This window comes from Humulus lupulus, chromosome 1, assembly GCF_963169125.1.
Source record: "Humulus lupulus chromosome 1, drHumLupu1.1, whole genome shotgun sequence".
Classification (NCBI taxonomy): Eukaryota; Viridiplantae; Streptophyta; class Magnoliopsida; order Rosales; family Cannabaceae; genus Humulus; species Humulus lupulus.
This window is the reverse complement of record NC_084793.1, coordinates 14,912,730-14,926,096: the sequence shown is the minus strand read 5'-3', so window position 1 is coordinate 14,926,096 and position 13,367 is coordinate 14,912,730. Positions and strand designations below refer to the sequence as shown.

The 13,367-nt window shown below is 29.6% G+C and overlaps 3 protein-coding genes across 3 annotated transcripts; 2 read left to right on the top strand and 1 right to left on the bottom strand.

Moving 5' to 3' along the window:
* The first annotated feature begins 930 nt into the window (after positions 1 to 930).
* Positions 931 to 2,049, top strand: LOC133786131 (photosystem I reaction center subunit XI, chloroplastic-like). Its single transcript, XM_062225344.1, has 2 exons — positions 931 to 1,199; positions 1,448 to 2,049. Exons 1-2 carry the CDS (start codon positions 1,002 to 1,004, stop codon positions 1,937 to 1,939), a joined length of 690 nt encoding a protein of 229 aa, XP_062081328.1. The 5' UTR covers positions 931 to 1,001; the 3' UTR covers positions 1,940 to 2,049.
* A 1,312-nt stretch (positions 2,050 to 3,361) lies between these two features.
* LOC133786146 (uncharacterized) lies at positions 3,362 to 6,285 on the top strand. The gene is made up of 11 exons (XM_062225360.1): positions 3,362 to 3,854; positions 3,945 to 4,101; positions 4,283 to 4,352; positions 4,580 to 4,649; positions 4,774 to 4,830; positions 4,943 to 5,010; positions 5,086 to 5,166; positions 5,253 to 5,330; positions 5,452 to 5,607; positions 5,722 to 5,874; positions 6,003 to 6,285. The coding sequence occupies exons 1-11, from the start codon at positions 3,662 to 3,664 to the stop codon at positions 6,087 to 6,089; spliced, it is 1,170 nt and encodes a 389-aa protein (XP_062081344.1). The 5' UTR covers positions 3,362 to 3,661; the 3' UTR covers positions 6,090 to 6,285.
* On the bottom strand, positions 6,180 to 9,687 carry LOC133786139 (uncharacterized). Its single transcript, XM_062225353.1, has 14 exons — positions 9,458 to 9,687; positions 9,230 to 9,355; positions 9,050 to 9,100; positions 8,864 to 8,953; positions 8,643 to 8,723; positions 8,419 to 8,537; positions 8,223 to 8,324; positions 7,808 to 7,924; positions 7,276 to 7,341; positions 7,082 to 7,148; positions 6,941 to 6,994; positions 6,761 to 6,850; positions 6,577 to 6,672; positions 6,180 to 6,469 (listed from the first exon to the last, which is right to left on the bottom strand). The coding sequence occupies exons 1-14, from the start codon at positions 9,473 to 9,475 to the stop codon at positions 6,329 to 6,331; spliced, it is 1,218 nt and encodes a 405-aa protein (XP_062081337.1). The 5' UTR covers positions 9,476 to 9,687; the 3' UTR covers positions 6,180 to 6,328.
* Between the last annotated feature and the right edge of the window lie 3,680 nt (positions 9,688 to 13,367).

The following is a 13,367-nucleotide window of genomic DNA, read 5'->3' as shown; positions in this document are numbered from 1 at the left end:
CTTTCCCCTAAAAAACGAAAATAACTTAACCTCTTAAAAAATAAAACTAACAAAAATCACCCATTTTATTTTTTTATATGAAGGAAAAATATTATTTTTACCGAAATGTTTTTTTCGAATACGAAATCAGATTGTATTTTGTTAAATGATAATTCGGATTCTCTGTCGTACAAAATAATATTCTGGACTTGATTTTTATTAAAATATTTTTAATAATAAAATTAATTCAGGAATAGTTTAACATGAGATTGACTCATAATAAGATCAATTCATGGGTGGTAATGTTTTTTTCGAATACAAAATCAACCAGCATTTAGTTAAATGATAATTGAGATTCTCTCCCATATAAAATAGTACATTGGACTTGATTTTTATTAAAATATTTTTAATAATAAGATCAATTCATGAGTGGTTTAAGTTAAGATGAGATGGACTCATAATAGTGGAGAAAATGGTTGAAAAATTAATAATGAAAAATTATATTTAAAAATATTTTAATCAAAAAATCAGGTCTCGAGTACTATTTTAATTAAATTTTATGTTATCGTATGATAAAACATATGAATAAACACAAGAGAATATTTTTTTTTATATATATAAATATATATAATCTTATCACCTGTGTAATTTTTCATATGAATAATAAACTGCAACAGCCATATTTTTTTTTCACGAACTGCAGCATCAAAAGTCTCATTGTAACAAGATCACAACCTATATATTTAAGTTTTACTGAAAACTATATCAAAGTTATATGTATATTATGGATATAATATAAAAAGTGGATACAGGATAAGGTATATAGATAAGGTCATAAACAAAACCCATCCAATAAAATCTCTTCCTTTTATACAAATCGACCCTACCAAACCACAAATCAATATCTAATCTACAATATAATTTATTTCTCTTGTCATCTTAAATAATATTTCTACAAAATCTCTTGTCCAAAAGAGCCTTCGTTTTCATTTCTGCCACCCCAAAAAAAAAAAAAAAATTCAATGGCTGCCGTGACTTCTTCTATGGCTGCTAGTCAGCTCAAGAACAACAACATTACTCGGACTCGGTCCTTCACTAGGGAGCTGTTTCACTCTCCAAAGGGCATCTCTGGATCTCCACTTAGACACTTTCCCACCTCCAACTCCAACAACAAACGTCTTCCTAATTCTTTCACTGTAAAAGCCATTCAATCTGAAAAGGTAATTATTTAAATTGATCTCACGACTTAGATCATGACACAACTATGGTTCAATTGAAGTGAACAAATTCAAAATATTATATTATATTATATAATAAATTAATAGAGTAATTATTGAAAATATATATTTTTTATTCAAACTCTTTAATTGTTTCTAACATATAATTAACAAAATTATTATTATTTCATCAAACATTTTTTTATGAGAAATTTCATATATGAATTTTATTTATATTACTATTTGGGCAGCCAACTTACCAAGTGATCCAACCAATCAATGGTGACCCCTTCATCGGAAGCCTAGAGACTCCGGTGACATCAAGCCCATTGATCGCATGGTACCTCTCCAACCTGCCAGCCTACCGTACAGCAGTGAACCCGCTTCTCAGGGGAGTGGAGGTTGGGCTGGCCCACGGGTTTCTCCTAGTGGGCCCATTTGTAAAGACCGGCCCACTCAGGAACACGGCCATTGCGGGTCAAGCCGGGTCCTTGGCCGCGGGAGGGCTTATTGTGATACTCAGCATTTGCTTGACCATGTACGGAACGGCGTCGTTTAAGGAAGGTGAGCCCTCCACCGCTCCTGCGTTGACTTTGACCGGGCGGAAGAAGGAGCCGGACCAGCTTCAGACTGCAGATGGATGGGCCAAGTTCACGGGTGGGTTTTTCTTTGGTGGGATTTCTGGTGTCATTTGGGCCTATTACCTTCTCTATGTTCTGGACCTTCCTTACTATGTCAAGTAATGGGCCTATTTGTATGTATGTATGTATGGGTCTATAATGTTCACTCTTGTCTAGTCTCACCTTGTTTGTACATCTAAATCAACCATGGTTAATGAAAATTTATCATCAAATGTGTTTGTGTTCCTTTTAAAAAAAATGTGTGTGAAAGGAAGAAGAAATAAATATTTTTTATATGAGTGAAGTGGTATTAAAACCTTGCTACAAGATTTAGGCATTATATCATTAAGGAACCAACTAAATTTGTCATATATTATGTAATTTGGCACTTTTTTCTTTCTTTTGAAAAGGCATTATTATATTCTAAGTAAGGATAAATGAATGTGTTTCATAATTATTTTTGTATAAAAGAATTGGGAAATAACTAAAAAAAAAAACTATTTGTAATGTGTAATTATTTTCAAATTTAAACTAACAAATATAGGAATAATAATAGAAATATATATCTTAAGTTTTAGTAAAATGAAAAGAAAATATGCTTCATAGTTCATATCTTCTTGGATTAACAAATTTTATTCTTCTGTTTAATTTAATTAAAAATGAAACTAAAAAATACAAAATTATCCCAACGTGAATTTTACATCAACTTATGATATTTTAGTATGTACCAGTCGAATTGAATTAATTTCATAACTACTGAAGGAGTTTGGTGCAAAATGATATTTAATGGTGTGTAAAAGTAAATAAATGTTCATATTTTTAATTTTGTAGTAATATAGTTTAACCACATTTTTAATATTACATATTACCAAATATGTCATTTAGCAAATTATTATTTTATTCTAAATATTTTAATATTATAGTATATGTATATTAGTTTTTATTTTAAATTTATTTTGATTATGGGTTGCTGAATAATAATTCATACCACAAAATATATATACTGAGTTGAAAAATAATATATCAACAAAATTTACAAAATTATTACTAATAAAAAATGTATATACTATGTTATCATGATACAAAATTACATACTACATTATACATTATGTATAATAAAATAAAAATTAAAAATCATAAAAAACATATATACCATACAATAAAAAAATATAAATAAATTTTGGAAAATAATACACCAATAACTCATAAAAAATTTAAAAAACTGATAACAAATAATAATTTAAATAATTAACAATGTAAAATATTCCTTTCTCAAACAAAAATTAAAATGAATACATTAACTTCTCGACAGTACGGGCTCTTTACTATAATTTGTCTTGTGTTTTTGTTAGTATTCCATAATTTCCACTCAAAGCCAAACAGTTAACAGTTTATTGGTAGTTGTGGCGGGTAAATGAAACGACAGCGTATCAAGCAGTACTTAACGAATTTCTGCTCCAAAGACTAGTTCTTTTGCTGAGATTTTCAAAACATGAATCTTTGTGTTCCAACCTCCCAGTAAAGAAAAAGAACCTCTTCATTTGTTGGTTCCTCTAGTAGAGCAAAAACCTCAAATATTGACTGCCCAAAAGCTTTAACCATAGAAGGTGACGATAGCCATTACCCTTTTCTTCTTCATGTTTTACTGGAGAAATAGAAAGAAGAGAAAAAAGATGGGTTTTGATTGGGGGGCTGATTGAGGACCATAAAATTTCTATCCGAGGCACTAAGAAAGCTGACCCACTAGTTCTTAATCAAGTATAAATAGCCACAAGTTAAAAATTGCACATTTGGCCCAGTTTTCTGTAGCTTTGCTTTGTTTTCTTTCTTCAGGTCCAGTTAGCAATGGCTATTCCTTCTCATCACTACAATCTTCTTCTTCCAACACCCATTCCAGCTTCCTTGTCAACCTCTCGAAAGACCATCAAATACCCTCTAAAGTTTAGTTGCAGAGCCTCCAGCAGCAAAGATGATAAGCAGGAAGATTATCTGATAGATGCTCCTGTATCTGTTGGTGATGGTTTCTCTTTCAGTGGAGGTTCAACTCAGTTATCATATATACAGAACGACCCTTTGCTTTATTTTTTGTGAAAATGTAAAATTTTAATGCTGGGGTAGTTTTTGACAGGAAAATATTCCGATGGACAAAGCCCTTCAGATGAATGGTTCAAGCAAGGAAAAATTGTGAAAGCTCATCCTGTTGGTGGTTCTGGTGGGAAGGCAAAAGACCCAATTTTTGGACTTGCAATGGGTTCCACTTCTCAAGTTGCACCTGATGTTTTCAGGTTATGCTTAATTATTACAAGTTTAGACTAGCATATGGGGCTTCATGACTTAGATAGAGCATTGATAATTTTGGAGGTTACAGGCTTAGAGTGGTCTATAAATATGTGGTATAATATGCAGGGTTTACCGATTGAAACATGCTCTCTCTCTCTCTCTCTATCTATGATTTTGTTCCAATAGATGGTTTTGCGTTCAATCTGGAAGTGCTGATAATCCTTCGGTTATATTAGTTCATGGTTTCCCTTCCCAGGTTAGTCTTCATCATCTAGTTTATGGTGATCAAATTCATCGAAAAAAGAGGACAATATTTGTTAGATTTCACTATTGTTAATGGATACACTGCTACTCAGATCCATTTTCTTAGAGCCACATTTTAGTTAAGAGCATGTCTATTAAAATTTTGATTTGGATTCCAAGCTATTATTGTTTTAATAAGCTCTTTATTAAGTTATACATACACTTGACATTACTTAACAGGCCTACTCTTATCGCAAAGTTCTTCCCATACTTTCTAAAGACTTCCATCCAATTGCTTTTGATTGGCTAGGTGAGATAATCATAGCCTTTTTATTGGATTTGGACATTCATGGCTTGTATACATATATGTATGCTTCAGGCTTTATGTTCTCATATTAAGTTTTTTCTTGTCATTCCTTACATTTCCCTTTCAGGGTTTGGATTTTCTGATAAACCTCAACGTGGATATGGATTTGACTACACTCTGGATGGTATATTTTTTACTGGTTTTGATTTAGGGAGATAAAATCTAAAATCTATTTTACACAATTACAAACTCTACTGTCATCTAGTATTTCTGTTACAACTTGTTATGGATTGCAGAGTATGTATCGTCCTTGGAATCATTTATCAATGAAGTTGCAGATAATAAAGTCTCCATAGTCGTTCAGGTATGCCTTTTATCTTTATGTCTTTTTCTTTTTGCTTAACATAATTAACCATATTGTACTTTGTGTGATTCACAGGGATACTTTGCACCAGTAGTTGTTAAGTACGCTAAAAGTCATCAGGAAAAAATTAATGACATAATACTCATCAATCCGCCGGTATGATTTCTCTGAGAGTATTTCATTTATCAGTTGTTGATATTGTTCTTATTAGAATGATAACATCTTTGTTTTGTTTTATCCAGCTAACAGAAAAGCATTCCAATCTTCCATCAACATTGTCCATATTCAGCAATTTTTTATTAGGAGAAATATTTTCACAGGTATGAGAAAGATCTCTTTGGATGTTATATTAGTATGTTAGTCTAATTTTTATTATGTATTTATACACTTTTTGCCTGGTTGTTCCATCATTTCGTAGACATGATAATTTGTTGTTACTAGGATCCTTTAAGGGCTAGTGACAAAGCCTTGAAAAGCAGTGGTCCGTACAAAATTAAAGAAGATGATTTAATGGTTTATAGAGGACCTTACCTCACATCTGGTTCCTCAGGGTTTGCATTAAATGCAATTAGCAGGACCATGAAGAAAGAACTGAAGGTAAATTGGGCTGTGAACCTTAATTAGAATTGTGATAGAATTCCCATCTTATAGCTTTATATGGTGATAGTAGCATTTTTTGTTTTACATCTTTTATTGTTCTGTACTTGGCAGAAAAGTGTGGAAGAAATGAGGACAATACTACTTGACAAGAGTTGGAAAGTTCAGACGACTGTATGCTGGGGACAAAGAGATCGCTGGTTAACCTTCGATGGAGTTGAAGATTTCTGCAAAGAGTCACAGCAGAAGCTTATCCAGATTCCAAATGTGACAACTCTATCTTCTCATACATGAATACATAAAGAATACAAAATAAATTGATTTGCTTTGTTCTTCATTGTAATAAAAAAAATGCTATAAAACTCATGGAAAATATACATATTCGGGTTTTGCAGGCAGGACACCATGTACAGGAAGATTGTGGTGAGGAACTCGGAAAAATAATTTCTGGGATTATTCGCAAAAAGAGCTCAATTTTATGATTCTTTTTCTCTTTTGACTTGCATATTATGTTTTTTCCTTCTCTTTTTCTCTTTACCTTAGCTGTTTGATCTTTAGTTTGAAAACATAACTATGAAACTTATAAGACTGCATACTTATGGTTTTGAACCATTTTGTGAACTATGCATCTATATTTTTACTATCATCAAGTAATAAACAGAATTTTCATGTGATGAACTCATGGGCTATAATTTATTGTTGCCTTGCCAGAAAGAATGAATCAAAGAATTACAACTTTGTATGAGTTGGTATATGTATCTGCAATATTTGCTTGTCTACTACTCCAGACCTCATCCTCTTTAACTGCCTTTTTCCATCTGTTTTTGAATATCTCTAATTCAGCATATGACAGCTTTCTCACCTGTCCAATACATATGCAAGAACAAATTGAATTCATCACTATGATCATAGCCAAGAAAAAAAACAAGCAATTACTTCATTGGCAAAAAAATTTTGATAGAGGCTTGCCTCATATCGAATATCATGTTGTTTCGGAGACTGTGCTCGCGTTTGGTTTCCTGTTTGTGTTCGTGCTCGTGCTTGTGTTTCTGTTTCTGCTTGCACCTGAAAACTCGAAGTTACGAGTTTGTAAGCAGAGCAGTGATTTGATAAGCTAATGGTTCAATTTCTCCATTTAAAGTCTGTAACTAACCTTGTCTGGTGTTGAGCCCCCTAGTGTAGGAAGACCATAATGAATCAAGTACTCAGAATCTATAATTCCAACGTTCTTGGTTCTATCACCCTGTGAAAATTGCTTCAAATATAAGTTTCATAATAATATTGATAGAGAATTAAGCAAAAGAATAATACTGCAATGAATGAAAACTCTTGCCTGTGCGCAATAACCAAGAACGAAGTCCACTCCCCATGCATAAATCAAGTCATTCTGTCACATTATCACAAGTAAAATCAAAATATGATTTTTTTTATATAATAATTATCTACTTAAACATGTTAATAACGATAATGACACCTGAATTAAATGCCAAGCACAACGCCAAGAGGAAATTGAGAAAACGGGAGCCATCATCTCTACAAACCTGTCATATAGTCATGTGTTTAAGTTTAAATTCAAATCATTGTAATACAATTTAGTACAATACACAAAACTATATAAGTTGTTCATAATTTTGTATGTAATGAGAGAAATTCACTTAAAGTTTTTACCCTGTACATGGAGGCTCTGTACTATTTTCGTCACACTTCCATCGTCCAATTGTTCTGTACACTTTTCTGTAAACATGATACCATTAATACAGGAGTTACTAATCTTACATACATTTTTTTTTTTTTTTGAAGGTTTTATACATTTTTAGACCTGTCTTTTTTCCGATTACCTATTTGGACTCCGTGTTTTAAATAATTCATTTTTAGATTATATATTTTTTAAAATAGTTCAAATAGACCCCTAAACTCAATTTTTATAAAGAAAAAATTGAATATAACAATACAATTTTTAAGCAGAATGATTTTATTTTTGTTCTGAATTATTAAATTGGTTAATTATTTTTTATTTCAGTTGAGAAAACTTTGACAAAAATCAGATTTAAGGTTCTATTTGAATTATTTTACAAAACATAAACTCAAAAAAGTAATTTTTCAAAACTCATGCGCAAACAAACAGACAATCGAAAAAGACACATATACAAAAAAGTATAAACCCTATTTTAATTGAAAGAAAAAAAGAAAAGAAAACTACCTGTGTAATCTCTGTTTATCGACTCTTGCTGTGAGTGCATGATGTATTTCAGACTTAGTAGGGTCAAGGGCTGGTTGTGATATATGTAGTCCTTCTTCTTTAACGATAGACATATATCTACATTCATATATAGAAAAATACTACTCAACATCCGACTTTAATACCCAAAAAAAAATCAAGTTTCAAACCACATGTGATGGACATGGATACCAAAAAATTCAAAGTCAATTCTCATGCTACCTAATTTTTGTAAAATTACCAACAATGCCACAGACACCAATAGTGGTCACTAACACATTAATACAGGTAAACTCCATGGTATTGAGTTATTATATGGTACTTAAGATTAAGGCTCATATTTATGTTTTGTGAAATTAAAATTTGATATTTATGTGTATGGATGCTAATAAGTTACCTGTCAACATTGAAATGTTCAACTCCAAGGTCTTCATCCCATAGGAATATGTAAGAATAGTCTGAAATAATGTCTGGATGCATGAAACGCTTTGCAAACCACCTAAAAGAATGCCAAACTATTAATCAACACAATTAACTTTTTTTTTTTAATTTTATATTTGATAATACTATATGTATATATATAATTAGTGTACCATTTAGTTTGATTTATAGCAGAGACATGTATGGCTCGATCACTCCATTCCAAGTCTCTCCATTCACTTACATTTCCATCATAATGAAATAGCATCACAACGAAATTACTCTTTAGGAACTGTAAAACAATAAGTAAAAACATAATATTATTAGTCTTTATATTTTTATTTATTTTTTAAAAAATATTCTTGAATAATTTGAACAAGAAAAACTGGACTCTCACCTTGTTGACAATTGTATTAACGTTTTCTTTCATTTTAATTCCCACTGCCATTGCCAGCAAGTTTGTTGATACTTTGGGGTTCTGTACATACAATACAACCAAAAATTCACTGTAATTTTAATTATTTCATTATTGTGTATATATATAGAAATATAAAAGATACAATATTCATTCCAGTTCTCAAAAAAAGAAACAGAAAACGAAATTAAAGAAGCTGTTACCTTTTTAATTCTGGGACCCCACAATGGTTTCATTTGCAAATCAGAAGTCCTGGTGACTATGCCTCTAGGCAAATCGATTTCCCTTCTTGTCTAAATATAATTAAACAATATCATTAATTAGCCTAAATTATATCTATATATATATGGAGATACAGAGGCTGAATTGAAGGAAAGGGAGAAAGAAACCTCAGAAGAATTGTGACACCTGGTAGTATTGAGATTCCACGCTGAAAGCCTCTGTTAAATGATATCAAACCATGAAATGAAAACAATATGTAAGAAGAAGTAAGTTCTTGTAGGAGTGTAAAGATTTATCAATATATATATATATATATATATGTATGTATGTATATTATATATACTGACCCATTTACAATCCAAGACAATTTTCGCACTCCAAATAAAAACGGCAGAAAACACCAGGGCAAAAACGATAACACGATAAGATGGTCTCCGTCGTCTAATATTATTAATATCCATCTTTGTAGATTTCTTTAGGAAAATGAAACCGAATGAAATAATAATGGGGTCAGTAATAAATCAAAACCAGAAAGGAACCAGAGAAAAGAAGAAGAAAAGAAGAGAACGACTTACGAAAGTTGACTTGTACATATCTTTCAAGAAAATATTTATGCTTTTATTTCTTCGACTGAATGAATCTAAAAGAGAGTGAAGAAAGAGATGCAAAAGCAAAGAGTCCGCATATATATATATATATGAAAGAAGCTGGAAAATGGGATATGTGTGGGGTGGTGGCTATGTAGACATAAACGGCAAGAAATAAGGCATAAAAAGCAGAGCACGTTAAGTTGCTTAAGAGCTAGATCAGGTACAAGTACTGAAATTACGTCTAAAATAATTAGAAAAAACAATGGGATTGGAATTGGAGCAAAGTAGTCAATAAGTAAGAAAATGTCTTGATTTTTAATATTATAATAAAATTATCAAAATTCTATTATTATTATTATTATTATTAGTTGAGAAAACATTATTTTGTCCCTTTGTTTTTTTTAATACATTATTAGTCTATGTGTTTTGTTAAATGAGTTGTGTTTTACAAAATAAATCAAAACAGTACGATAAATTAGATTTTAGTCAATATATTTTTAATTGTTGAATCAATTTTTAGGTCGTTGGCGATGTGATGGGTTAAGAGAAGTCAATAAGTTGATAATGAAATATTACATTTTGAACATATTTTGACCAAATTTGGATCTAGAATACTATTTTGATCCATTTTGTAAAACAAATTATTCAAATTATCATTTAACAAAACACATAAGCCGATCGCATATTCGAGAGAAATACATGAGCCAAAATGATATTTTTCCTTATTAATTATGTATTATATTACCCTTTTTTATTTAATAAAATATAGGGAATTTACTCATTTGATACCCTATGTTTTTGTAAAGTATCATTTTGGTACCCTTTGTTTTCAATGATGCCCATATGGTTCTCTGTATTTTAAAATTATATATATTTGATATCCTAGACTCAGATTTGATAAATAAAATTTTGTCAATATGATCAAATTGTCATTAGTTATATGTAATTAAGTAATTAAATTTAAATTTGGAACTTACATAATTGACCGTAGTTTGAATAAATTGGTAAAATTTTATTAATTAAATTTGAGTTTAGGGTACCAAATATGTACGATTTTAAAATAAAGGGTACCATATGAGCATTATTGAAAACAGAGGGTACCAAAATAATACTTTGCAAAAATATAGGGTACCAAATGGTTAATTATACATTTGGGAGAGAGTGTTAATTATAAGCTATGAATTAATTTTATTTTTTATAAAATTTAGATAACAAAAAAATAATCAAAATTATTATGTTAAGTTATAAACACTTAGCAAACTTAACATTATATTATTAAAAATTATAAATAAATAAAATAAAAATTTAAAAATAAATTTGATATATTACAACAAAAAAAATATGATCTATTTGTTTTTAAGAATTCACGAGTTGAGCTCCTCTTACTCCTTTTTTATGTACATAATAAAAATAATACATGGAATCAAAAAATGGAAATAACATCATTATAAATTGAGCAGGACTGATGTTTTTACAAGAAATCTCTAGCCAAAATCGAACGAGGCATGCTTTGGAAGAAATAATTTGTTACTGAGCTATATTATTGGGAATAATAAAAACATCAATTTTTTTTATCCAAAATAGTTTTCGCAAATGAAGCTACAATAACGAATCATTAGTTTAACTAAATAACTAAATAAAATTTATCAACATTTTTCTTTGTCACGCTAGAATTAATTTTATTTGATATCGAACATAATTGTATCACGAGATGATGGAATAACAAAATCATATACCATGAAATTAAAAAAAAAATAAAAAAAGATAAACATATAAATCAAAATTAAAGTTTTATTTTCGTATTTGCAATTACCATTCTTAGTAGACATCATCGTATCTTCCATATTAGGCAATGTAGCATTTTGTTTGTTTCAAGAAAATAATATATCAATATTATTAGGCATAATGTCTACTACCTAATTAATTTTTTTTTTTTTTGAAAGGGATACTGCCTAATTAAGTTTGGCTAACTATTTTACACGTCTATGTTTGATTTATATAATATTACAATTGCCTAGTTTGGTTTCTTTATTCATTTTAAATAATTGGGACTTTTTTTTTCTTTTTTCATAGTGGTTTGTGCTTAATGTTTGTCTTATTGGATGAAATTGTCCAAATGAAATAACATCTAATAAAGATGTAATGATCTGAAAGATTTAGTAGTGGTGGCTGAATATATTCAATTTACCCTAAAAAACATATTTAATTTAAGTCAGTAATAAATGAATTTGGTAATTTTATAATAATAGCCCTAATCAAATATTATAAAAAAAAAACTCATCATGAGTCATTAAAAATAGAAAATTGTATCTAAATCTTGCACAAAAGGTTAGAAGGGAAGACTTGTTTTTTTTTTTAAAGAATTTTATATTTATTATATAAAAAAAGTCTTATCTAAAATCATAAAAATAGCAAACAAAATTTTAAAAGTTTTTATTTTTATAAGAATAATGATTGACACACTCCTAATTTAAATATTTTAATTATAATATATAATTAATCTCAACTATATAATAATCATATGACATGGTTCTCGCTTAAAACTATCCATAGTTAAAACTAGATACATTAGTGTATAAATTAAGAGTATGTGTAGCATTAAAAATATCAGTTTTTTTTTTAACTTTTATACAAATAACTAGTGATTAGATGAAAAGTGAACAAAATATGAAAATAACTAATAATATATTTTTTATTTTAATAATTAAAAATGCTGAAAATAACTGAATAAAGTTTAAAAATAATATGCTAAAATTATTCAATATTGAATTGCATGGCACAAATTAAATAGGAATTAAAAAAACAAGCAATCCACTAATCAATTTATCCCATTCAGTCATACTCAACATAAAATTAAAAAGCAATTCACAATTCACTAGAGTCAAAATTCGATTAATTCAAAGTATGTATTAATGTGAAGTATCTAATACTACAAATCTACCATAATAATACTACAAATCCACTATAGTTAAGAAATCAATTCATACTCGTATTTATAACATTATCGGATGTGGATGATTTTTTTTTTGGGGACTCAACATGAAAAAATCTTATCAAATTTAGTCCCTTTCAACACCATAAATAATGATACTAATAATTTTACAATTTGGTAATGTTTTTTGTAATATGAATATTACCTGTTACAGATAAAAATATAGCTTCACAAAATCCAATATTATTATTTCATATTTGTATTAATAACGTACATTATTCATGGATGATTTTCTTTTGGACTTAACAGTACATGAGATACCCCTCATGAGACAAAAAGGAAAGTTAAAAAAATGTGTAAATGTGTATTTTTGGACTTAACGTTAAATTTGGTATTATGTTATATATTCTGTCACATTACCCAAAAAAAACCCATACAAACTAAAAATTTGAGCTGATATTAAGTAAATTAGATTTTTCAAACAAAAAAAAAAATAGACAAAGAAAAAAAAAGTTAAAATCAGAAATTACTTACACATTGTTATACCCAGATTTCGAGTTATAGTAAATATGACCTCGAAAGCTGAGTTCGCAATAAATGGTCTCGTGAGGGTTAGGGCATGCTCTAGGATTGTAAATCGAGTCTGCAAAGTACGATACATGACCTCGAGTATCGTGACCTCGAAATGATCTCGATCTCGAAAGGTAGCTCTGAGAGCACCCTCATCTTCAGGAACAACTTCGGAGCAGGGGTCTTGAGCTTGACGTACTATCTCGAAAGCCACGTTAACTCGGGAGATGTCACTGGCTCAGGCAATGATGGGAAACTTGAGAGGCAAGAGCCTTAGAGATACGCGATCGCCGCTTTGAATATCAACAAGTATTATAGACATGAGATGTAATCCTCATTTATTAATGTAAATCCCCAAGAATCGTGGGATATTATTTAATCAGTTATGCGTTT